This window comes from Pongo abelii, chromosome 21, assembly GCF_028885655.2.
Source record: "Pongo abelii isolate AG06213 chromosome 21, NHGRI_mPonAbe1-v2.0_pri, whole genome shotgun sequence".
Lineage (NCBI taxonomy): Eukaryota > Metazoa > Chordata > Mammalia > Primates > Hominidae > Pongo > Pongo abelii.
The window spans coordinates 49,211,663-49,237,681 of NC_072006.2; the positions used below are offsets into that span (position 1 = coordinate 49,211,663).

The window sequence follows — 26,019 nt, forward strand, 5'->3', positions numbered from 1 at the left end:
GGGAAGGAGGCTGGCCCCGCTATCAGGGAGATTATGTCCCAGTGGGGTCCCTACAGGCAATTAACTGATAAGCAAACGAAGACTCTAATTTCATGTGATTAGTGCTGTAAGGATAACAAAACAGGATAATGCAATGGAAAGTGACCACGTGTGGGCTACTTTAAATAAGGGGATGAAGGAAGGCCTTTCTCAGGGGATAATAATTGAGCTGAGACCAGACAAGATTTAGGGAATGCTGTTACAGCCAGAGGGATGGTAAGTGCAAAGGTTCCAAGGCTAAAGTACCGGGTACCTAGTGCTCTATAGATATTTATTTAATAAATTAATGCACAGGTGGATTGATGGTGTCAAAGTCAACATATAGAGATGAATCTCTAAAGTTTAAATATTTTATTTGGGAATCAAGAATTGCAATTCAGGGCTTACACACAGACCAGGTTGTCTTTGGTATGTCAGAAGAACAAAGAGAAGGTTTGGAGATTTTATAAAACAGAAATGTTACATATTGCTCTTCAAGGAAGTTTACTGGCACAAGTAAAGTGGGAGTTTATCAGCTTCTTGGGGGGCTGGCAAGCTTTGATTGGTAAGTGATAGTGGTGGATAAAACTCAGAATTGTAGCAGGCTGTTTCAGTAGCTATTCGATAAAACTGGTTTTAGGTTACAGCAGGCGGTTTTAGCAGCCAGGCTTGCAAAAAATTACTTTTTTGGAGCCATGTTATATGCCCTGAGTATTTGTTGCCCTGGCTTTTCAATTCTGTCTTAGTTGAATATGACAAGAATGACCCAATTCGTATGATCAGCTTTCAGAATGGATGAAGATCTTTCACGGAGCGTGACTTCAATTTATCTCCAGCCTCATCTGATGACTCTATGTCCCACGCATTGCTATCTACACACACTAAGTTCTTGCTTCCTAGCCTTTCCTCGTTATCTCCTTCTCCTGGATTTTTTTTTTTCTAAATACTTTTTCTCCTGCCTAATCCTGAATTAACTTATAACATTCCATTTAAACATCATCTTCTCTGAAAGCCTTTCCTGATTCCAGCCCCCTCCCCACCCCCCACTATGCTCCCTTTGCTCCCTATTGGTCTCTAGCTTTATCCCTAACTTTGCATTAGTCACCCTATGATTGCCAGTTTGTATTTTCCTTAAACACTGCGAGGTCTTTAATGGCCGGAAGTGAGTCCCTTTTATCTTTGTTATCCAAGACCCTAATAGGGTCTGGCATCCAATAAAAGTCATTGATTGATAAAGATCTAGTCTCTACCTTCAGGAATTCGGTTATAATGATCTGCATACACTTAACTCCACCAGACTATAAGCCTTCTGAGGGCTGGATGGCTGTTCCATCTGAAATGCTTCCCCTTGCCCCCCTGCCCCCACCAAGGATGAACACTGACTGTGGTGGGAAAACCAGATGAGGCCCATGCTGCTGGCTGGCTACTCAGTGACTTCCATCTTTGCTTCCAGGAGCCTGAATTTTGCCTGAGACTCTCCCAGGCTGGGGAAGTGAATCAGGATTGCTCTAAGCCAATTAGAAAAATGTCATTTTCTCTTGCCAGTGATTCATCAAGGGATGCACATGTGATGCTGATCTGGACAATGAGATAAAAGGGAGTCTGAGGCTGGGCACGGTGGCTCACATCCGTAGTCCCAGCATTTTGGGAGGCCGAGGCAGGTGGATCACGAGGCAGGAGATCGAGACCATCCTGGCTAACACAGTGAAACCCCGTCTCTACTAATAATACAAAAATTAGCTGGGGTGGTGGCACGCACCTGTAGTCCCAGCTACTCAGGAGGCTGAGGCAGGAGAATAGCTTGAACCCGGGAGGCGGAGGTTGCAGTGAGCTGAGATTGCACTGCTGCACTCCAGCCTTGGCGACAGAGCAACACTCCATCTCAAAAAAAAAAAAAAAAAAAGAGAGTCTGCTGGGTGTTTATGGGAAAGGTTTCCCTCCCCATAACAGAGAGGTACTGGGTCAAGTAGCCATTCTTGTTCTTTTTCTGCTTTGGGTAGCGCAGGGTTAAGGATATGATACCTGGAGGTGTGGCAGCCATTTTGCAACTGTGAGGCAATAAACACAAGTATGAAAAGCCAACATGCTGAGTAGGATGGGAGGGGAAAAATGAAATAGATATTGCTGAGTCATTGAATCAACTGCTGACTTATTGGCTTATTAATAAACAATAAAGGCAAGGTGTGGTGGCTCACACCTGTAATCCCAGCTCTTTGGGAGGCCGAGGCAGGTGGATCACTTGAAGTCAGGAGTTCGAGACCAACCTGGTCAACATGGTGAAACCCCATCGCTACTAAAAATACAAACAGTAGCTGGGTGTGGTGGCACGTGCCTGTAATCCCAGCTACTCAGGAGGCTGAGGCAGGAGAATTGCTTGAATCCAGTGAGCCCAGATCATTGGCTGCTGCACTCTATCCTGGGCAATACAGCGAGACTCTGTCTCAAAACAAACAAACAAACAAACAGTAAATGCCATGGTGCTTTAAGCCAACATTTAGATGTTTTCACTTGCTTGCAGCTGAATATTTCCTGAGTGGTTTATTGGATAAGTGTAGCTGTGGCAAATTTTATTTTCCAAAAATGGCCCCAATAATATTTCTGGTTCCCCAAGCTCTTCCAGACCCTTGCCACTGCCGTATGAGGAGGTGGAGTCTACGTCTTCTCCTTGAAACTGGGTGGGCCTTTGTGGCCCCCCTCCACAGTGGTTAATGACATTAAGTATCTTCCACTAAAAGGCACTGCAGCGTCCCACTTGGCTCTCCCTCGGGAACATGCTTTAGAACCCAGGCTTTATTTTGTGAGGAAGCTCAAGAAAAGTGGAGACGCCCCTAGCCTTCAGACCCAAGTGAGCTTCCAGCCAACAGCTAGCATCAACCTGTCAGCTGTGTGAAATGCCTTTTGGACAGGGCTGATTGATCCTGATTGACACCATAAGCAGAGATGAGCCTTCCTGCTGAGCCATGCTCAAATTGTAGATTTCTGAGAAGAAAAGAAGACTGTTGTTCTATGCCTATAAACTTTGGGGTGGTTTCTTACACAGCAGTCAATACCTGGAAATCCCTTCCTGCAGTGCTTCCTATAAATGCCAGGACTGATAAAAACAGTACTGAAATAATTTGAAGGAGGGACAGATGAGAGGGTCAGGAGAGGGACAAGGGAACAGAGAAGTCTTCTGGGAAGAGGTGTCTTTTTTTGTAAAATAACTTTATTGAGATATAACTCACATATTGAAAGTGTACAATTCAATGCCTTTTAGTATATTCAGAGTTGTATAACCATTACCACAACCAATTTTAGAACATTTTCATCACCCCAAAATGAAATCTCACACCTTTTAATCGTCCCCTCCAATTCACCTATGCTCCCTTCCACCAGGGCCTTAGACAACCACAAATCCACCACAGGCTCTATAGATTTGCCTATTCTGAACATCTCCAAACCTGCCAAAGCTATGCCATTAAAAGGCACTACGGCAAAGAGCATCATGCAACTTGCATCACGCTGGGGGCCTGGCACAGAAGTGGTGGTGGTGGCACCAGGCAGGGCCTGATCCACGGGGTCCAGGGTGACCATGTGGGTCATGCAAATGGCATTACACAAATATGCCATGCTTGGCTAAGTTTTTTGTAGAAAAGGGGTTTCACCATATTTCCCAGGCTGGTCTTGAACTCCTGTTCTGCCTTGGCCTCCAAAAGTGCTGGGATTACAGGTGCAAGCCATCATACCCAGTCCCTTGAATACTGTTATGCAATTGTTCCCCATTTTCCGCCAGGTATTGGTTCCAGGATCTATTAGGATACTAAAATGTGAGTATACTCATGTACTATAGTTGACCCTGCAGAACCTATGGAAATGAAAAGTCAGCCCACCCTATACGCAGGTTTCACATCCCATACCGTATTTTCCAACCATGTTTCATCGTGGATGTGGAACCCTCTGATAGGGAAGGCTGACTGTATTTATTGAAAACAAAACAAAACAAAACAAGGGTTGTATTAGTGGACCCATGCAGTTCAAACCCTTGTTGTTCATGGGTCAACTGTATATCCAGAGCTTATAGGAAAATACCTCTCCCAGTAACCCTGCTCACCATTTCTCTCTTAAGCTATTATTATGATTAGCCACGGTTTGCTATCTAAATTTAAATTTAAATAAAAAGTTGGCCTTTCAGTTATGCTAGCCACATTTAAAGTGCTCAATAGCCATATGTGGCTAATGGTTACTATTTCGGACAGCACATATTTAGAACATTCCCATCATTTCAGAAATTTTCATTGGGAACATTCTGTGGAAAAAAGGGGCCATCATAATGTGAGTCCATCTTCTGGAAAAAATCCTGGGAACGGGACAAAGGAGGGATGTTCGGCATTGTGTAATGGTAATTTGGTATTTAATTTTCAAAAATGTGTACCCAATTCCTATTCATCAGCCAGGTGTGGTGGCTCTTGCCTGTAATCCCAGCACTTTGAGAGGCTGAGGTGGGAACACTGCTGGAGCCCAGGAGTTTGAGACCAGCCTGGGTAATAATAGGGAGATCCTATTTCTACAAAACACCAAAAACAAAACAACAACTTTGATGCTGTGGAGTCAGGATAGTCCTGGGTTAAAACCTTTGCTCTCCTTAGCTATGTAAACCGTGGGTCTCAGCTTTCTTATCTGTTAACGGTAGGTACTTCTTCCTAGGGCTGTTTTGAGGATTAAGTGAAAGTCCAAGATTGTGTCTGGCACACAGTGGCTTCTCAGCGAATGTTTTCCTCCTATGTCAGGGAATGGCTCCTTTATCCCGTTTTGGGCCCATGGGTGGCCCTGAAGGGTGGGTGCTCAGGTGTTAAGTTCTGTAGATGGCATATCCTTGGGAAAAGCAAGGCAATTAAAAACAGTGAGAGGTTGCTCTGGTTAAGTTTTCTCCCATAACTTTCCCCATGGGTCAATTGGGTAGAATCTGCCATTTTCCTAATACTCACTGATGGTAGTGGCATTCTGAAGCACAATAGCTGAAGCCGGAGCTCTGAGTGGAGAGAAAGGTCTGTCTCTCAGGCCCAAAAAGAGGTTACACATCCATGGCTGTCCAGTTTCGTGGTGCAGGCCCTGAAATCAGACCAACCTGGATTTAAATCACCAAACCTATACTCTAAGCTATGTGACCTTGGGCTAGATACTTCACCTCTCTGGCCTTATGAAGTAGGAATAATAATAATACCGTCTAGGTTGTTAGGAGTATTAAATGAGGTAAAGCACTGAAAACGTGTAGGGACTGTGTTAAACCATTAAATAAATAAAAACAGGGATGATCTTATCGGCTTGACATAGGGGATTAAACGAGATAATATATGAAGACAAGTACACGGCAAATGCTTAATTAATGTTGCTTATTTTTATGTCTGCAAACTGACTTAAGGGGGAGGCCTTTAAGAAAGACAGTGGGGCAATTTGCGCGTTGATGCTCTGTAACATCCTAGGAGAAAATGTGCAGGGGGCCCGGTGGGACCAGAGTTCAACCAGCTAAGCGGCAGAAAACCACAAATACCTCCAGGCGTTCCTGGGGTAGCGCCGCCTCACCAAAATCATGCAAAACTTGGTTTGTTAAGAATCGTCAGCTCTTCTAAAGGAGGCGCTTCACGCATCTCAGTCTGTGAAATGGGGCCCAGGACCCAGGTAGAGGTGCGTTCTCGGTCTGGGGACCAAGTATTTTGTGCGCTCCGGTATCGCAGGAAGACAGCGCCGCTGACACCCTACAGACCAGCGGGCACCACCTGGAGGCGCCTTCACCACTTGGCGGTTCCGGGTCCGCTCCCCACCGCGCCACAAGACTCACGCCCGAACCACGTGATCAGGACCGTGGCTCCGCCCCGCTCCCGCGCCGCGCTCGGCTTCCGGTAGGGGCGGAAAGCGGAAGTGTGGGAGGGTCTGCGGGGCGGGCTTAGGAGGTCCGCGGGAGGATGGAGCAGTGAGCGGGTCTGGGCGGCTGCCGGCAGCGCCATGGAGACGGTACAGCTGAGGAACCCGCCGCGCCGGTGAGGGGCCACTGGCTAAGAGGACGGGCATGGGGTCAGAGGAAGAAAAGGCGGGAACTGGTTGAGGGGAGACACCTGTGTGGGAGTCCCCGGAGCGAAGCGACCCAGCAGATGGGGCACCTGCTGAGTGAAGGGGGGGACTTCTGGTGGGTGAGGGTCCGGCTGAGGGGAGCATATGGTAAGGAGGTTAGACTTGGGACCGGTTAGAGGGAGCACTCACTGTAGTGCGACTCTGCTGAGGAACGTGGGGACAAGTTAGGGAGAGTACCTGCTGAGGCCGGGCCACTCGGGGGCACGCTATCCAAGCAGGGACTCACGGAGGTGGGGGCGAATGCTGAAGCAGGGTGAGAATCTGTGAGGGATCTCTTTAAGGGGGTGGATCGAGAACTGGCCAACAGGAAGGCCGGGTGGACTTTCTAAGGGTCTGAAGTCCCACTTGAGGGGTGCGGTGTGGGGATCTGTGGGGGGGAAAAGCTTTGCGCCTAAGGCTGAAAGCATGCGAGGAAAGGTTGAGGGTCTGTAAGGGAGGGGATGGTGGAGAGTAGCATTTCAGAGGATGCTGTTGGTGGTGTCCCCACTGTAGGATGGCATCTTTTATTACTGATGTTCAGAGTGTCTTCCTAATGGTCTTCACATCCTCCTCAGCTCTTCAGAACCTGACATTGGGAGGTAGGTAAGGAAATAAGAGGATATTTTCGAGATGGGGAGACTGAGGTCCAGAGTAGTTGGGAAACGTGTTTCCTTCTTTACTCCGGGTCACTGAACCCTGCCAGACTGTGCCCTTTTCAGGCCTCAGTTGTTTTGTGAATATCAGCACCAGATCCTAGTGGTACATGGAATTGCTTTAGGTCAATATCAGGATGGTGGCTGATCCTAGAAAATCTCAACTCCTGGATTTCCCTTGTGGACATCCTGGGTCTTTTGCCACTCTGCCACATCTGGAGAAAAGTAGGGACTAGAGACCGAAGGAGTCATGCTTCTCTGAGGTTCAGTGTGGTTACTTGTATTTCACAGAGACGTCTGACTTCCTGCAGCAGAATGAGCTCTAAAGAAGGAAGTGTTCAGGGTGTGGAAGTGCAGGGCAACCGAGAGGTGAAGAGAAGGGATTGACTGCCTGGGCAGCACTCTTAGGGGTTGTTTGAGCTTGGGGGTGTTTGAGGTGCACAAACATTGCAGAAGGCAAATAGGTGGTTGGGATGGGCTTTGGATTCACCCTAGCGTAGTGTGCTGAGACTGTAATAGTAATGATTATTACACTCATATTGCACTTACCGGGTGCCAGGCACTGTTCTAAGTGCTTTCCATGTCTCCTGCTGAAGCATATGTAAAATTGCTGATATTTGACCATCTTTGAACCATAAAAACAGTAACTTCATATGGTTCAGTTTATTGACTCATTTGAACCTCACAACAATCCTGTGTGGTAGATATCCCTATATGTCTGTTTTACAGATGATAAAACTGAGATACAGACAGGGTAGTGATTTGCTGGGAGAAGTCATAGCAAGTAAGAGACAGAGCTAGGATTTTAATATCCATGGGGTCTGGTCCAAAGTCCATGCTCTTTTTTTTTTTTTTTTTTTTGAGACGGAGTCTCACTCTGTCGCCCAGTCTGAAGTGCAGTGGCGCAATCTCGGCTCACTGCTACCTCCGCCTTCTAGGTTCAAGCGATTCTCCTGCCTCAGCCTCCCGCATGACTGGGACCACAGGTGCGTGCCACCACACCTGGCTAACTTTTTGTAGTTTTAGAAGAGACGGGGTTTCACCGTGTTAGCCAGGATGGTCTCTATCTCCTGACCTCGTGATCCGCCCACCTCGGCCTCCCAAAGTGCTGGGATTACAGGCGTGAGCCACTGCGCCCGGCCATGCTCTTAACTGCCTCACTCTGATGCCTCTCTAAAAGTACCCCTGTTTCACAGATCTCTGTGTATGTTAGCAGATATTTGCTATAGTACCATAGTGATCCAATTATGAATGCACACTAGTTACGTTTCTTTCTGAACTATGTTCGTTCTTTCTTCTTGGTTTCTTTCTCTGAGGCCTTGGTTTAATTGAAAAGAGGATTAGGAATCTGAGTTTTGTTTCCCCCTTTGCCTTGTGTTACATAATCTTGGGCAAAGGACTAAAGTTTCTTGGCATGCTCATTCCTGTACCTTTTGGGTTTTAAAAAATGTATTAAAAGCACAAGAGAAGAGCATTGCAGGACTGGGTTCTTAAGTGGCTGGTGATTCCCTGCTCATTGTAACTAGTAGATTGCCTAATTTGAAGCAGATCAATTTTATTATCACTTGTATCAGTTTATTAGGACATGACAAAGTGTCATGGAGTGGGTGGTTTAAGCAACATAAATTTATTCTCTCATCGTTCTGAAGGCTAGAGATCTGAAATCAAGGCATTGTCAGAATTGTTTCTTTTGACTCCTTTGCTTGGCTCGTAGATGGCCATCTCCCTGTGTCTCCATGTTCTTCCCTCTGTACCTGTCTGTGTCCTGATCTCCTCTTATAAGGACACCAGTCATACTGGATTAGGGCATGCCCATATGACCTCATTTTATCTTAATTACCTCTTTAAAGGCCTTGTCTCCAAATACAGTCACATTCTTAGGTGGTGGGTATTAGGACTTCAACATATGAATTGGGGTAAGCTGGGGACACAGTTTTATCATGTAAGATTTTGTCCGTTTGTCATGTGTAGTTGTTGTAATCCATATCAAATTCTGTGTGGAAAAAGAAATAGTTACACATAAAATGAACTTTATGGGAGTTCTGAAATGGGAGAAAGCTTTGAGAATTAGCCAAACCTGTAAGTGACTACTTCGTAGACAGCATTACTTGTGTTTGGAAAGATACAGGTGTCTTTTCAGAAATTCAGATGGCATGTGTTTCCAATAACCCCAGTGCAGGAAATGCCCTTTGTGTTCATGAGTTTGACATTTGTGTGTGTGTGATTAAGTGAATGATGACAGACTGGTGTCTCGTATAGGAGTTAATAATTTTAAAAAATGAGTTGCCATTAGATTAATGGTTTAGTGGAAGGTGTAGAGTGCATTCCTGGGATGCTGGCCATCCACATGGCCATCTGACTTAGGAGAGGAGCATCCACCAGTATTTGGTCCATGGATGCTCTGTTGACCAGGCTTGTTCATTTATGAGCAAGTGCTGAAACTGTCTGGAACCTGGGGAAGTCCCAGATAAGAGAACTGCATTATCAGAGTCAGGCTGTTTTGGTAATAGTGTTTTTTTCTGTGAAGAGTCATGGTATAAAATATTATTATGAGTCACTTATCAAAATATTTTTATAGAAATGTTGATAATTCAGTAATACTTTTTAGGTGAAATTCTGTTTTATTGTGATAATTCAAAGATTGCTGATGAAATTCGTGGTTCTCGTCATTACATTTGTGAATCCATTTCGCAAATATATTTTGACCACCTCTTGGTTATCAGGCACCAGAGATGTAATAGCGCCTTAAGTCAAGTTGTTTTTAATAGCCCCAGATCAAAAACAAACAAAAAAGCACTTAGATTGTTTCAAAGAAGTATCCGAGCCGTCATATAAAGTTTGTCTGTCAAAGTATTATCAGAGGTTTGCAGCTGTCTCTCTCAAGGCACTGGCAATTTCCTTTGTTATGCTGTGGTCCCTGAAGTAGTTGAAATAGTGACTTTTGCATTTTGTAAACCACAGAGAGTCAACACTTCAAAGAAACATACTTGATCTTCCTTTGTATAAGCTGTTTATACAACTTTGATTATACTTGAGAAATGAGGTATTGTCCAATGTTTATACAATTACAATTCAGGACTTTACCAAAAAAACCCCTCGCATATGAGATGTTTGTTCTGACTTCTGAGTTTATAGAAGTTTCAGTTCTGAAGTTTAAGAGGAGTTTCACTTCATCCCTTTTCATTTTGAAGGTAGGAGTTTTTATGATGTCATTGGTATTTAATTTTTAGGACCTTTTGATTTTCAAAGGTCACTGTGATCATTTTGTTCTGTTGATATCAAGTTAAGGCAGTTTGACTTGGAGCAGTTCTCCATTTCTCTAGTATATAGTCCTTGATATTCATAAACTTCTGTAAGATTGTCCTTTTGAGATCAGTGTTTATTGGTAGATACACTTGATGTGGTCAGGGTTTTTGTTGGTTTGTTTTATTTTTTATCTTCTGATTTTAATCCGTTTTATTTGGGAAGATACACATTTGTGTGTGTGTGTGTGTGTGTGTGTGTGTGTGTTTGTGTATGTGTGTGTATTTAAGTCTTTTCTTGTAATAATTGATATTATCCAGCTAGTCTAAACCTTTTTTTTTTTCTACAAAGAAGTCTCCAGTGTGACTACTTCCATATATCCGCATTTCCTCAGCTCTCTATTCTTTGTTGTTCTTTGTAGTTTCAGGAAGCCATTGTGTAGACTACACACACATACACACACACACACACACACACACACACATATTCCTTGGCAAGTTCCTTCTTTAAGCTCATTAGTAATTTTCAGAGATCTCAGTTTTAAAAACATGTTAATTTACAACCTCCCATGTTTGTTATGATTGTCTAGCATAGTCAGAAATCCGAATTATCTGGAAATTGTGAGCAGCCAAGTACCTTTGATTTTTGGGACTAGTCAAAGGTATGTATCTACTCATAGGAAGGTCTTTGTGAGAATATCTGAAACTCTCAGCTGCCTAGTGATTTTTCACTTTTGATCATGTCTAAACGTACACTTTCCACTTTCTGTTTCTGTGATACCTATAGAATTTATGTGTTTTGACAAATTTACAAAAGACTTGCTAATGGAAGAGCAAAGGTTTCCTGTGTCTTCCTTAGTCTGCAGTCCAATTCATAGTTATGTTTCAATTCATAGTTACCTTACATTAAACACCTTTTCTGAAGAGATAATTACATCATTTTAATTCATGAAATCTCAAGATTTAAATAGATTTTGAAGGATACATCGAATGCTTGAATCTACGGCATTTCAGCCACATGACTTTTTTTTTTTTTGAGACAGTCTCTCTCTGTCACCCAAGCTTGAGTGTAGTGGCGCAATTTTGGCTCACTGCAAACTCAGCCTCCTGGGTTCACGGCATTCTTATGCTTCAGCGTCCTGAGTAGCTGGGATTATAGGCATGTGTCACCACGCCCAGCTAATTTTTTTGTATTTTTAGTAGAGATGGGGTTTCACCATGTTAGCCAGGATGGTCTTGATCTCCTGATCTCGTGATCCGCCTGCCTTGGCCTCCCAAGAAACCCTGTTTCTTAAAACAGTCTTAACTAGTGAAGACTGTATAGAGAAGTTCCTGAGATGCTAATTATAAAATAAATGATATATTTTATGTTTTAGTTGCTAGCAAATAAAATGTATTTTGTGTTTATATTTCCTTTTTCATAGGCAGCTGAAAAAGTTGGATGAAGATAGTTTAACCAAACAACCAGAAGAAGTATTTGATGTCTTAGAGAAACTTGGAGAAGGGTGAGTGTAAAGAAACTATGGGTAGACCATTGGGTCCCAGTCTTTTTCCTGCCCCAGAAGAAGCAGAAGGATATGAACCTTTCAGCATTGCTCTAGGTGGGGTGGAAGGTAAATTTACAGCTTGTGATGTCCTTCTTCGCTTTACTCCAATCACTATTATAGACAGATTTAGTGATTCCCGGTCTTTTTAACACGAAGAATATCTATTGTTTTCTCTTTTGTAGAATCTGTTTGATTTTATCTACTTAACAGATAGCACTAATTAGATTATAATTCTATAAGAAATTTTTTAATTTGCTGTTCATAATTTCTGATTGGTATGCAATAACTGTTTCAATGAAAATCAATGTAATTTACTATTTTAATATTTGCACCTTTGTGAAATATAGTAAATAAATCGAGCACTATCACCAGCTTCGCAGCTACTTAGGAGATCCACAATCCTGGGTTGGGAGCCAGTGGATTTCCTGAAACACAGATTTGTTAATGCGTTTATAAAATACTGATTAAATGATATTAGTAATGTGCAGTGACCATCATTGACTTTCATGATACAATTACATAATTTTTATACTTTTAAATATCATTTTAATTCAATCCTGTGTATTTATTCCTTCTTCTGTAATGACCAGGAAATTAAAATGTTAATAACACCATTTCTTAAGTTTTTCTTGTTAATTTTTGAATAGGTGATACAATCATATGATTCAAAATTTAAAAAAATATTAAGACGCATACAATTAAAAAAAAAAAAACTGCCTCCTACCTCTCTCTGTCTCTTAGCCACCCAGAATCACCGAGGGTAGTGGCTTGTGTGTCTTTCAGAGACAGGCTATGTGTGCACGGGTGCGCACACATGTGTGTGTGTGTGTCTGTGTGTCTGTGTGTCTGTGTGTGTCTGTATTTTTAATCCCTTGGGAGTATTTCTGGTTCAAGGGAAGACCTGACATACTAACTTGTAAAAACAACTACTGACTGATGACTATATGCTCTTTAAAATTATTTCCTTTATGTCATTAGATTATTTTTTGGGTTTAGTATTTTTTATGTTAGGAGACAGATTTACAATGTTAAACCCAATCCTGGATTACATGAAATGGTTTTTTTATGATTTACCTCCTTGTAAAAAACATTAGTCATCGTCTTTTTGTAAGTTGGAAAAATACCCTTTGGAATCCAGCAAGAAATCAAGCAGAGAAGGGAAGTAAAAATGACACACCAGCTGTGCTGTGAAAAGACAAGTCCAAGATGAATCTGAAGACTGCCAGTTGACTGGCATCATTAAAGGTATGGGGAAATGACAGTCCCTCTACATCTGTTGCCTGCCATTTTCAGCTTCAGCCTGCCATTCTTGCAATTTTCCCTAAGGTAGCAAGGCCATGTCCTTTAATCTAACAATGCTCATAAGTTATACTTAGAATAAGGTCAAGACTGATAGGCATAATTGACTATGTAACTTATTTCTCTCATTTCTAATACAGTTTGCTCTTACTACTATAACTTGAGGCAGACCTGGGTTAAAATCCTTGCTCTACTGTTTATTGGTCATAATAGACAACTGGGCTTAAGCAAATTGCTTACTATTTTGGAGGCTCACAATCCTCATCTGTAAAGTTGGGATAATAATATATCAATTCATAGAGTTATGTTATTACCTGAGGTAATTGGGGTAAAGTATAGTGCTTATCACAATAATAAATGTTTAGTAAGTGGCAACTATTGCTATTCTATTTTAAATGTATCAACTGAAGCATTTTCAAGACCTCATCATGTCAAGTCTTAAAGTATTTTTAGGTGTTCTTATAGGTAGCTCTGTTTGAGCTGATTGAGTTTGTGGAATGTCAAAGGAAGACTATAGACAGAGAATATATCAGGAATATAATGTAGACAAAAAATAAGTGAATTATGATTTTTTAAATTGTATTTTATTTATTTGTTTATTTATTTATTTTTGTAGAGACGAGGTCTCACTGTGTTGCCCAGGCTGGTCTCGAACTCTTGGCTTTAAGTGATCCTCCTGCCTCAGCCTCCCAAAGTGCTAGGATTAGAGATGTGAGCCACTGCACCTGGACAAATTGCGTTTTAGATCTATGGATGTCTTCTGCAAGGAATGTGGAAATTTCCCTATGAAGATATCACCAGGGAGAAAACAAAGCTTCAGATCTTTCTTCCCATACTATCACCTCATTGTTCTTCTAAATAATACCAGATTTCTGGTATTTCTTGGATTTCTGTTATTCTGACTGAATGAACCTAAGCAAGCCTCATTTAACTAGGAATATTTTGAAGGAAGACCTTCACTGCACTTCTTTTCCAAACATGTGACACAATGCTATTCTTTTTTTTGAGATTAAGTCTTGCTCTGTCACCAGGCTGGAGTGCAATGTCACAATCTCAGCTCACTGCAACCTCCGCCTCCCAGGTTCAAGCGATTCCCCTGCTTCAGCCTTCTGAGTAGCTGGGACTATAGGCATGCACCACCATGCCCGGCTTATTTTTTGTATTTTAGTAGAGATGGGGTTTCACCATGTTGGCCAGGATGGTCTTGATCTCCTGATGTTGTGATCTGCCTGCCTCAGCCTCCCAAAGTGCTGGAATTACAGATGTGAGCCACCACGCCTGGCCAATGCTATTCTTAAATTGTTCCGGAGGATGAATGATTTGTGAACTCTCACTGACTTGTATCTTGTGAAATGAGCTCTGGCTAAAAAAACCATTGGATTCTGGAGGCTGCGATCATTCTGTGTTATGAGGATCATATGGATCTGTGGCAGATTAGAGCCAAAGCTCCAGACCAGGATGAGTGGAGAGCACTTGGGAAGTGTTTTCAAGTGGAGCCTAGCACCTTTTTTCTTCTACTTAAAGTTGTACACATTGACTCATTTAAACTTTTATCATAGAATGATAACAAAAGCATCTTGCCCATGGTTTCATAAAAAATGAGTGCTATTGTTAAGATTTGTATCTGGTTAATTTGGCTTCAGATACTGTAGTATTTCCATTTTTCTACATAGATCCTTGCCTTGCATGGCTTATGTAAAACACCTACTTCTCCATTCTCTGCTGTCAGTTGTAATTCATTGAATCATCTCATTTTGTTGTAGGGAATCAAGTTTTAAGGGACTTGCTTGTGAGTATGATTGCTGAAATCTTCTAACCCCCCCCCAATCCCCGCCTTCAGATTACTGTAAATGCAGTATATGGAATCAAGAATCTTAATTTCATATGAGCTATCGGAGTTTTCCTTGCTATCAGGATGCATAGGGAGGTATGAAGAGTGTTCTGGTCAAGATTGCTGAGTGTGAGTGTATGCGGAGAACTTTCTAATATATAAGAATAATGGGTGAAAATTATTTTAAATATAAGGATATATAGACAGCTATGGACAAGGGATAGGAAAGAAATCTAAATAATCAGCGGAGACTAAAGCATGCCTTATCCTTGTCATGAGATTGCATTTGAGCTTCCTGCATGAAGTTGGGGGCTGGAACTCGGCTCTCCATCTGTGAACTAAAGCTGAAATAAATTTGCCTGACCACAACCAGAAAGTGTCATTTGCCTGTGGCCTAGGGAAAAAATGGATATACTGGTTCGATAATAGGAACTGGGCTTGGATTGTATGGTATCTTGAAGGGCAAAAACCCCAAACTCTGAATATAAGACCTGGTTTAAGTTGTATATCCCAGACGACTGTACTGAGAAAACCATGAAATCATTTGACAGTGAGTGTGGTATAGAGGAAAATCATTCAAGAGAAAATGAAATCCATGCAGGGAAATCTACTGCCATGAGATAATCAGCAGAATGGGAGAATTCACACTGAAGGAAAAAGAAATAATGGAGCAATCTCAAAAAGAATTTAATATGATCACAATTTTAAAAAGATCAAGGAGGAAATAACATTTTTAAAAGAACATCAGATTACTAACATGATTATTAACACATTTGCCCAAAGGCAGATAAAAAGTTGGGAATCTTGACAATGAAAACTACAACAATTGAAGTTTTAAAAGCCCAATAAATTGGATAAACAGTAAACTAGACAAACTGAAAGTGAGAATTTGTGAATTGAAAGATAGAAATGAGACTGATCACAACATGCAGAAATACAGTGTTGGAAACCAGGAAGACAACATAGATTGAGGAGGTCTAATACAGTTTCGGTAGGAATTCTAGAAGAAGATCCTAGAAGTGATAGAGGAAATAATCACATCATAATCCTGAGAGTTTTTCAGTCTTGAGGAAAGACAAGAGCTCTCAGATTGAAGAAGTTTATGAAGTGCCAGATCAACTCCTAGTTATATTACAGTAGAATAGTAGACTGTTAAGGACAAAGGAAACCTTAAAAACTATGGGGAGATTACCCATGGAAAATGATAATCTGATGAAAGCTGACTTCTCAACCACAATCGATGTTGGAGCACTGCAACAACAGTGCTGAGGGAAAGCTGTTGTCAATCCGGTATCCAACCAAACTATCATTCTAGAGTGGAGGTGAAATAAAGACAGTTTCAGACACACAGGAGCTAATTTATCAAGAATGCCTTCGGATGGAAGTAACAATACCCAACAAACAGTGGCTAACCAATAAAGACATTAAGAACTAAATAATACATCTGGGGGTGTGAGATTCAAGAAGCGGTTAATTGGCTTGACAATGGTTTGACATCTGGGTAATTCTCGTAGTCTCAAATGGCTGCATTAGTTTCAAGCATCATCCCTCACATGGCAGTAACCAAAGTAAGAAGGGAAGTGGCAGGTGGAAATGGGCCTTCTTGTGTGCTTGTCTCCTACCAGGGAAGAAAGTCTTTCCCAGAAACCTTTCAGCAGAATTATCTTCAAATTTCAGTGGCCAGAACTGGGTGACATGTTTGCCACTAGTTCAGTCACTGGCAGAAGGGAATAGGAATTCTGTGAGTGGCTTGGACTACCATGGTATATCTCCTGGGACCAAGCACATCACCACTGTAACAAATTAAGAGGTTATTTTAGCAAGGAAGAAGGGACACATGCTCAGCAGTTGGCTGTCTCTGGCAAAAAGTATTTGGTGTAATATTTAAGGATCATTATGCTAGTTTTGCAAGTATGACAGCTTCTAATGGAATGGAAATTTTTTTATGTGCTCTGCATAGACTTAAAAAGTTTTATGTTACTTTCACATTGAAACAGTTCATGAGCATCTATTTGGCAGTTAGAGTATTCTACTTTGACATAGTAGGTGGCACTGTTATTTTGATTTTTTTTTTCACCAAGACAGTGTGAAGATACAGGTGTGTTGGGAAATATGAAAGAAAGTTTACTCAGTATTATTTCACTGACAGCTGCCCAGGATTCCAATGAAAATGTTATCTGTATAAAGTGATGATGGTATTTCATTTGACCATCACAAATGAGATACCATCACGTCTTGTAAGGTAGTTTGTATTATTGTCATTTTACAGATGAGAAAATTCAGGTACAACAAGGTTAATAAGGTGTAAATGATAGCTAAATGTAGTGTTGGTAGGACTCAAATCCAGCTTCTTTACTTTCAAAATCTAGTGGACTTGTAGCCTCCAAATTGACTAGATACATAAACTTTATTTTGATATTAAGCTGTTGAGGGAAGATGGAGTAGGAAGCAAAGAGTGTGTGTGCTGTGTTTACCTGATACTAATATTAAACAGGCTTAGATTTTAATTAGTTTCCATAATATTTTAAGTATTTATTGTAAGTAAGAGGAGCAAGGACAGAAAGATCTTGTGGTACTAGAGTGAATGCAATAAAACAAAGACTACCACTTCCATATTGTACCCCAGTTTAGATGTGGAGACAACGTAAGCTTTGTTTTCAGACACACCTGGGTTCAAATCCTGGACTGATAACACAACTGGTTTCAAATCCTGGACTGATAACTTATGTGACCTTGGGCAAATCATAAACCCCTTTGAACCTTTTTACATTTACCTGTAAAATAGGGATAATTATCTCATCTTCATTTTTTGTAGGAATGAATTGAGATGGTGTACAGTCTGTAGCAGATAGCAGGCATGCAGTGCATAGCAGCTACTATATTACCATCTCATAATAATACATTCATTACAGTTTTGAATGTGAAGCTTTCAAGATGCCATTTTGTTGTAGTTCTCTTGACAGTTTTTTCCCCAAAAGTATTTTAGCTATCTTAGTTTTGCAAGTGTATATGTATTAGGCACTTAGGGATATATGTTGGAACTATCAGTTGCTTGTGTTTTACCACTTCTTATATCTTGGCTTGCTTTGACTTTATAAATGTTCTTCTTCTCCCAAATTTATAGGTCCTATGGCAGTGTATACAAAGCTATTCATAAAGAGACCGGTCAGATTGTTGCTATTAAGCAAGTTCCTGTGGAATCAGACCTCCAGGAGATAATCAAAGAAATCTCTATAATGCAGCAATGTGACAGGTAAAGGCATGTGGACTTCCTTTGGGGAGAATGTGGTTTTGAATTAGCTATGATTGTGTAGAGTTTGATACCTAGAGACACATTTACTTAGATATTTTGCAGAAGGGAGAATTCGATGGAATCACTGTGCATTTTCTTTTCAGAAAAAAATATGATGATAATGGTTGTTTTTGTAGCTAAACCTCCATAATTTTTATGCATGGTGTTTTTTTGTTTTTTTTTGTTTTTCTCAATTTTTCTTTTTTTTCTGAGACAAAGTCTCGCTCTGTCACCCAGGCTGGGGTGCAGTGGTGCAATCTCAGCTCATTGCAACCTCCACCTCCCAGGTTCAAGCGATTCTTGTGCCTCAGCCTCCCGAGTAGCTGGGACTACAGCAAGTGCCACTACGCCCAGCTAATATTTTTGTATTTTTAGCAGAGATGGAGTTTCACCATATTGGTCAGGCTGGTCTCAAAATTCCTGACTGTAAATGATCTGCCTGCCTCAGCCAAATCCCAAAGTACTGGGATTACAGGAGTGAGCCACCATGCCTGGCTGCTTTCTTTTCTTCAGTGAGCCCTTTTAGAAACTAGGAAGAAGAGGCAGAAGGTGGTGCTTGCTTTTTTTTTTTTTTTGTGATAATGATCTTTTTTACTTCCTATTGAGAAAACATTTCTACAGAGATAGCTAAGAACAGATAATTCAAATGTTTTTTAGTTCTAGAAACCTTAGAATATCAGGTAAATCTATAAAAAAAGAGTAGTTATGTATATACTACTGTTTGTTCCTTCACATTAAAAAAAATTATCCTAGCTGAGAGTACTTAAGTATTTATTTTTGAGGAACTAAGATTTGTCAAATGTTGTAAGCAGGAAGTCAGACCAAAAGACAACCACAGAAAACCACGTGGTTTGCTCTGAAATTCCATGACAACATGGGTTGGTCACTGATAGAGCAGGCTTCCCCAGCACTATTTAGATTAGAGACAAACACAAAGTTAGGGGCAATGCCAGCTCTAGGGAGTTGAAGATGGGTGAGAAATTCTCTCAGTTGAAGCTGCATTCATTCTTCTGAAGGCTTTTTGGTCAACAGATCAACTTAGTACCTGCTGTTTGCAAAACTTCTACATTAGGGTTTAGGTGGGGCTACCTACCAAAAAATTAGTCCAGAAGCCTTTCAGTCTCACAGACTTGGGAATATAGTCCTTTCTTTTTTCTCTCCCTCCCTTTTTTTTCCCTTCTATTTTTGTGATTACTATCTACTAGATAAAATCCCTATTTTTCTTGATTGGATTGACCAGATGAAGGTGGCAGTTTTCCATTTGCTCCTTTTTCAGATACATGTTGGAAGTTCTTTCCATTTGGCAAATTGGGACTTTGTCACTTTCGATAGACTGTGCAGGAGCTGTGTTCCAAACAGAGTATGGAAATGTCTTTAATTAAAGAAGAGATATTTTCAAGAGTCTCCTCTGTGCTAAGCACTGTAAGGAATACAGTGAAATACAGAGCAGAGTCCTTGTGCTCTGGGAGTTTATAGACTAACTGGACAGGCTAAGTATATATATATATATATATATATATATATATATATATATATATATATGTAGAGGAGAATCTAGCCAACAATGCAAGTCTATAGAGAACATATTCTGGTAGTAAATACTTGATAGTAATGGCCTACAGTATTTAACTCCTGTCAGTACTGTATTACAGGGAGAGTAAATGTGTTGATATTTACCTTAGACACTTTTTTCATTAATATTTAATGTGTGTGTGTGTTTTGCTGTCCTTGTCACTGGCATGTTTCCCAAGGTTTGAAGAGGAAATTCTAAGAGTTCTGAGTTAATGAAGCCAATTTGATTTTAGCATCAGTTGTTATGAAACTTTATTTGGCCATGATAACAATCTAGCCAGTTAAAGCTGGCAATTCTCAGAGGGCACATTATTTTATTTTAATAGGATATTTGATTTTTCTCTGAAATTTCTTGTTTGGTGTCTCTCTTCCAGCTTGAGACCTAAAATTCCAGGTTTGATCCTGAGCATTTTTTCTTTATAATAGATTTTAGTGTGTGTATGTTTTTATTACAAAGTACATATGACTTCTTAGAAAAATTCAAATGAAAGAAAAGAAAATCACTTTTCCCTTTGGAGAAATCATCATTTTTTTTTTTTTTGAAACGGAGTCTCCTCGCCCTGTTGCCCAGGCTGGAGTGCAGTGGCGTGATCTCAGCTCACTGCAAGCTCCGGCTCCTGGGTTCATGCCATTCTCCTGCCTCAGCCTCCTGAGTAGTTGGGACTACAGGCGCCCACCACCACGCCAGGCTAATTTTTTGTATTTTTAGTAGAGACAGGGTTTCACCATGTTAGCCAGGATGGTGTCGATCTCCTGACCTCGGGATCCGCTCTCCTTGGCCTCCCAAAGTGCTGGGATTACAGATGTGAGCCACTGCGCCCGGCTGAAATCATCATTCTTAAATACTGCTTATACACATATTCTTCCAAATCACTTTGGAGTTTTACAATAATTACTGTTTTGTAGCCTGCTTTTTTGTGTGTTTGTTTGTTTTTGTAAACACAATATCTTCTCATGTTATCACATACTCCTCTGTAACATTTTTCATGGATTCATGATATTTTATTATACGGCTATAGCATTCTTGGTTTTTTTTTGAGATGGAGTCTTGCTCTGTCGCCCAGGCTGGAGTGCAGTGGCACGATCTTGGCTCACTGCAACCTCCACCTCCTGGGTTCAAACGATTTTCCTGCCTCAGCCTCCCGAGTAGCAGGGACTACAGGTGCACACTGCCACGCCTGGCTAATTTTTTGTATTTTAGTAGAGACAGGGTTTCACCATCTTGTCCAGGCTGGTCGCGAATGCCTGAGCTCAGGCAATCCGCCCGCATCGGCCTCCCAAAGTGTTGGGATTACAGGCATGAGCCACCGCACCTGGCCCTGTATCATTATTTCTTAAATAAACTACCTAATGTTGGATGGACATTTAGATGATATCTAAATTTCCGCTTTTGTCAATAGTGCTATGATGGTAACTGTTACTTTTTGAACATTTATAATTCTTTTTTGAGGATAAATCGTAGACATAGAAATGCTGGTTAAAGGACCCACCAAGTTTTTTATACTTTTGTGATTTATTACCCTCCAGAAAAGCTATACCATTTTGCATTCTTATCAGGAGGTTGCCCATTTTGTCCTTAACTATGAATAATTGATCTTTCCAGATGAGGAATTAATTTGTTATACTTAATAGCATGAATTAAGAGATGTTTGAAGGCCATTTTATTAATTTGTGTTGTCTCTCTCTCTCTAGCCCTCATGTAGTCAAATATTATGGCAGTTATTTTAAGAACACAGACTTATGGATCGTTATGGAGTACTGTGGGGCTGGTTCTGTATCTGATATCATTCGATTACGAAATAAAACGGTAGGTTTACCTTCTAGAACAATGCAACTGTGCTAGTTTCTTATGCCATCTTCTTTTCTCTGCCTCTTTTTCAGGGCATTCTCCTACTAGAGAGACGACTGTCAGATTTCCCCTTTTCCATGGTTATTTTCCGTCTTTATTCTTTTATGTCTCCTAAGTGTGACAGCTTTTTTTTTTTTTTTTCTTTTTTTTAAGAGACGAGAGTCCCCTGTCACCCAGGCTGGAGTGTAATGGCACAGTCATAGCTCACTACAGTCATAGCTCTACCTCCTGGGCTCCAGTGATCCTCTCACTTCAGGCTACTGAGTAGCTGGGACTACAGGCGTGTACCACCATGCCCAGCTAATGTTTTGTTTTGTTTTTTAATTTTTTTTTTTGTGGAGATGGGATCTCACTATGTTGCCCAGGCTGGTTTCGAACTCCTGGCCTCAAGCAATTTTCCCACCTCGGCCTCCCAAAGTGCTGGGAATACAGGTGTGACCCCCCCATGCCTGGCAATGTGGCAGTTTTGACACCAATTTAGTCCAGTGATTTTTTAGCATGCTTTGGTTATTTCTTACTGGGAAAAAAAATGACTGTTAAATCTTGGTTATAGAATGAATTTTAAATGTTTAAATTTGGATTTGGATTTGGGTTTCTGCTTCTACCTAGCATGTTCACAGATTAACTTCCTCTATTTCCTGTTAATCAGAGAATAATCCCCTTATGAAAGATTATTTGCTGATACTGTGGTTGCCAGTATAAGACCTAGGAGTCATGGGTTCTAGTTCTGGTTTAGTTACTTAATCTCTTTATGTATTCATTCAGTAAATATTTCTTGAACACTGTTTTAGGCCTGAAGGATCTAATAGTAAATAAAACAGATGACAACTCTGCTGTCATGGTAGTGTACTTTGGAATAGGGCAACAAAAGCAAGTTAATGGTAACTATTAACGGAAAAGATATAATAATGATATATACTATGAGGAAAATGAATGAGGATGAAGTGATGTTAAAGTTGTGGAGACTGGTGGGCTATTTTAGAGTAGATAGTTGAGGAAGGTCACTCAGAAGTGGTGATGTTTACAGGAAGACTCAAATGACAAAAAGGAGGTAAGAGTCCTGAAGGAACATTGTAGGTGGGCAGTAACCAATGCAAAGACCTTGAGGCTGGAATGAGTTTGGCATGTCTGAGTGTTAGAAGGGCTACCATGACTAGAAGGGAATAGGCAAAGGAGAAGCTGTAGGAGATGAGGTTTGACAGGTGGGCAGGGCTAGATTGTATTGGATATTGTAGGTCATGGGAATGAGTTTGAATTTTATCCCAGGTACGATAGGAAACCATTGCTGGATTCTAAGCAAGTGAGCGAGCCATCTGATGTATGTTTTAGAAAGATAACTCTGGGACTGGGTGTGGTACCTCATGCCTGTAATCCCAGCACTTGGGGAGGCTGAGGTGGAGGATTGTTCAAGGTCAGCCTGGGCAACATAGTGAGACCTCGTCTCTACAAAAGAAAAAAGAAAAACAAAATTAGTCAAGTGTGGTGTCATGCGCCTGTAGTCCCAGCTAACTTTTGGGGTGTGATGGGGGTTGAAGTGGGAGGATTGCTTGAGCCCAGGAGGTTAAGGCTGCTGTGAGCTGTGATTGCACCACTGCACTGCAGCCTGGGCAGCAGAGCAAGACTCTTTCAAAAAATAAAAAAGATAACTCTGACTTCTGGGTAGATTGTGGGTGGATAAGAGGAGAAGCAGGGAAAATCTTAGCCTGTAGTTTTTTTGTCTTAATAAGAAAAATAAGAATAATAATATCTGTATTACATATTTGCAAAGTTGGGAAAATTAATTTAAATATGTAAAAGTACTTTGTAAATTGTGAGGTGCTACACAAATTATAAGGTGAGGGTGTTTTAAACCTGAGTTATAACTTTTGTATTATTCATATACTATCTTCTTAATTTACATTATTCAGAATTAGTGTGTTTGCTTAATCAAATAGCAAGTTCTTTAGGAATAATATCCCAACATAAGATATATGTAAAGAAGTTCCAAAACTGGAATAATTTATTGAATTAAACATCGGATTTCAGGGCTTCTTATATGCAGCATTAAGTCAATTTATTTCAGGTATTTTAAACTGGTCCAAAATTAATTTTGATGGCAATTTTGGTTTTTTTTTTTTGCCATTGTAATAGTAGGTTATTATATTTATGTAAAATTTTAACTTAATTACTAAGTGCTGGTTTTTTTTTTTTTTTTTTTTTGAGACAGAGTCTCCTCACTCTGTTGCCCAGGCTGGAGTGCAGTGGTATGATCTCGGCTCAATGCAAGCTCCGCCTCCCAGGTTCATGCCATTCTCCTGCCTCAGCCTCCCTAGTAGCTGTAGTCCCTAGTACAGGCGCCTGCCACCACGCCTGGCTAATTTTTTTTGTATTTTTAGTAGAGACGGGTTTTCACCATGTTAGCCAGGATGGTCTCGATTTCCTGACCTCGTGATCTGCCTGCCTCGGCCTCCCAAAGTGCTAGGATTACAGGCGTGAGCCACCGTTCCCGGCCTAAGTGCTGATTTTTAATTACTACGCGTTATTTTGCCAAATGTTATAACTCTGCCCTGTCCACCATGATATCCACTAGCCACATGTGGTTATTAAGGACTTAAAATGTGGCTAGTCTGAACTGAGATATGCTGTAAATATAAATTATACACCAGAGTTTGAAGAATTATTGCCAAAAAAATTGTAAACAAAAATCTTTGATTTTTTCATATTGATGACATGGTGGAGTGATAATATTTTGGATAAATATGGTTAAGTAAAGCAGATTATCAAAATTAATTCTTTCTTTCTTTTTTTTTTTTTTTTTTTTTTTAAAGATAGAGTCTTGCTTTGTTGCCCAGGCTAGAGTGCAGTGGTGTGATCATAGGTCACTGTATGTTGGAACTGCTGGGCTCAAGTGATCCTCCTGCCTCAGCCTCCTGAGTAGCTGGGATTACAGCACCAGCCACTGTGTCTGCTTGTTTCCTTTTTCAATGTGGCTACTAGAAAATTAAAAATTATATTTGTGGTTCCCATTATATTTCTATTAGGCAGTGCTACTTCAACTGATTAACTTAACTGGCTAGCATAAAGAGGTGGCAAGTCAAGTCATGAGCTTTGTTCTCTTCCACTGTAGAAGGTACCCCAGACTCTAGCCTACTACCTTGCCAATAGTGTTTGCCTGGACTTTAGTGAAAGCTTTATCATTTCTCTCTGACCTTTGGCATAAATGACTTAACTTGTCTGTGCCTCAGCTTCATTATATATAAAATGATGATGATAATAATAGTTCCTCTACCTCATTTAGTTGTTATAAGGATGAAATGAGATTACAAACATAGTGCTTAGCATAGATTAAACACTTAGTAATGGTTAGCCTTTATTTATTTATTTATTTATTTATTTATTTATTTATTTTTGAGACAGTCTGGCTGTGTCACTCAGGCTGGAGTGCACACGATCTCAGCTCACTGCAACCTCCGCCTCCCAGGTTCAAGTGATTCTCCTGCTTCAGCCTCCTGAGTAGCTGGATTACAGGCGCCTGCCACCACGCCCCGCTAATTTTTGTATTTTTAGTAGAGACAGGGTTTTGCCATGTTGGCCAGGCTGGTCTTGAACTCCTGGCCTCAAGTCATCTGTCCGCCTTGGCCTCCCAAAGTGCTGAGATTACAGGCATGTGCCACTGTGCTTGACTTTTTTTCATATTATTAGCATAGTACCTGGTGCATATTAAATATTGATTGATAATATCAAAGGTGTTAAATTATGACATCTTATATTAATTGATTTTCATGACACTCTTAAAGAAAAGTTGTATTCCTATTTTATAGATTGGGAAACAGGCTAAGAGAAGGTCAGTAACTTGCTTAAGTCACATGAAAGTAGAGCCAAGAGTAAAAGCTACATCTTCCTAGTCCCAAATCCTACAGTTTTTGCACCAGAGCACACTCCATTTCACATCTGAGTTGTTTGTCAGAAGGGGAACTGTGTAACAGTTTGTTGATAGATTGAGTTTGTTTAGGACTGGTGTTGGGTCTGCAGAAAGTCTATATTGGACAGATCAGATATTCTACACTAGTTTCTAGCATTCTCACTTTCATTTATTTATCATCGTTCAACAGATATTTTTTTCAGTGCCTACTGTGTGCCAGGTGGCTTTATTGGTATTAGGGAAACAAAAGTAAACAAATCAGACATTTTTAGGAGCTTGTGTTTCTAACAGGGATGATATCACATACATAGATAAATAATGGGTAATATGTCAGATGGTAGTATACTGCAGTGACAAGGTAATTTAAGGGAATAGAGTATGAGCTAGAAATGGAGTAAGAAAGCCCTCTCCATTTTCTGAGGAGGTGATATTTGGGCAGATTACAAACTGAGGAAGCAAACTGGATAGACATCAGGATGAAGAGAATAGGCAGTTGAAAAGTCCCAGAAAGGGGAGTGTGCTTAGAGTGTTTGAGGAACAGCAAGGAAGCAAGCCCTTGCTGAAACAGATTGAGCAAGGTAGAAAGTGGTAGAAGATGAAGTTAAAGAGGTAGCTGGGAGCCAGATCATGTAAAGCCTTGGTAAGGACTGACTTTTATTTTAAGTGAGTTAGGAAGACATTGGTAGGTTTTGACTCTGGCTTACATTTTAATTATAGCTTCTGTGTGGAAA

General features: G+C 40.6%; 1 protein-coding gene and 1 long non-coding RNA gene across 6 annotated transcripts in view; one reads left to right on the forward strand and one right to left on the reverse strand.

Moving 5' to 3' along the window:
• Nucleotides 1-3,203: 3,203 nt before the first annotated feature.
• LOC112130334 (uncharacterized) lies at nt 3,204-5,896 on the reverse strand. Its single transcript, XR_002912604.3, has 3 exons — nt 5,546-5,896; nt 4,983-5,106; nt 3,204-4,869 (listed from the first exon to the last, which is right to left on the reverse strand). It is a non-coding gene; the product is annotated as an uncharacterized LOC112130334 (long non-coding RNA).
• STK4 (serine/threonine kinase 4) overlaps nt 5,884-26,019 on the forward strand; it is a 113,176-nt gene continuing 93,040 nt past the window's right edge. For 2 of the 5 annotated variants that reach the window (XM_009233628.3, XM_054541813.1), the window contains exons 1-4: nt 5,884-6,032; nt 11,422-11,502; nt 17,799-17,927; nt 21,231-21,345. In XM_009233628.3, coding sequence (XP_009231903.2) covers nt 5,998-6,032; nt 11,422-11,502; nt 17,799-17,927; nt 21,231-21,345 — 360 coding nt within the window. In that variant the 5' untranslated portion in view covers nt 5,884-5,997. Of the gene's footprint in view, nt 6,033-7,624; nt 7,742-11,421; nt 11,503-12,638; nt 12,790-13,459; nt 16,243-17,798; nt 17,928-21,230; nt 21,346-26,019 lie in introns of those variants that run through there. The other 3 variants (XM_054541810.1, XM_054541811.1, XM_054541812.2) reach the window with 3 other exon arrangements.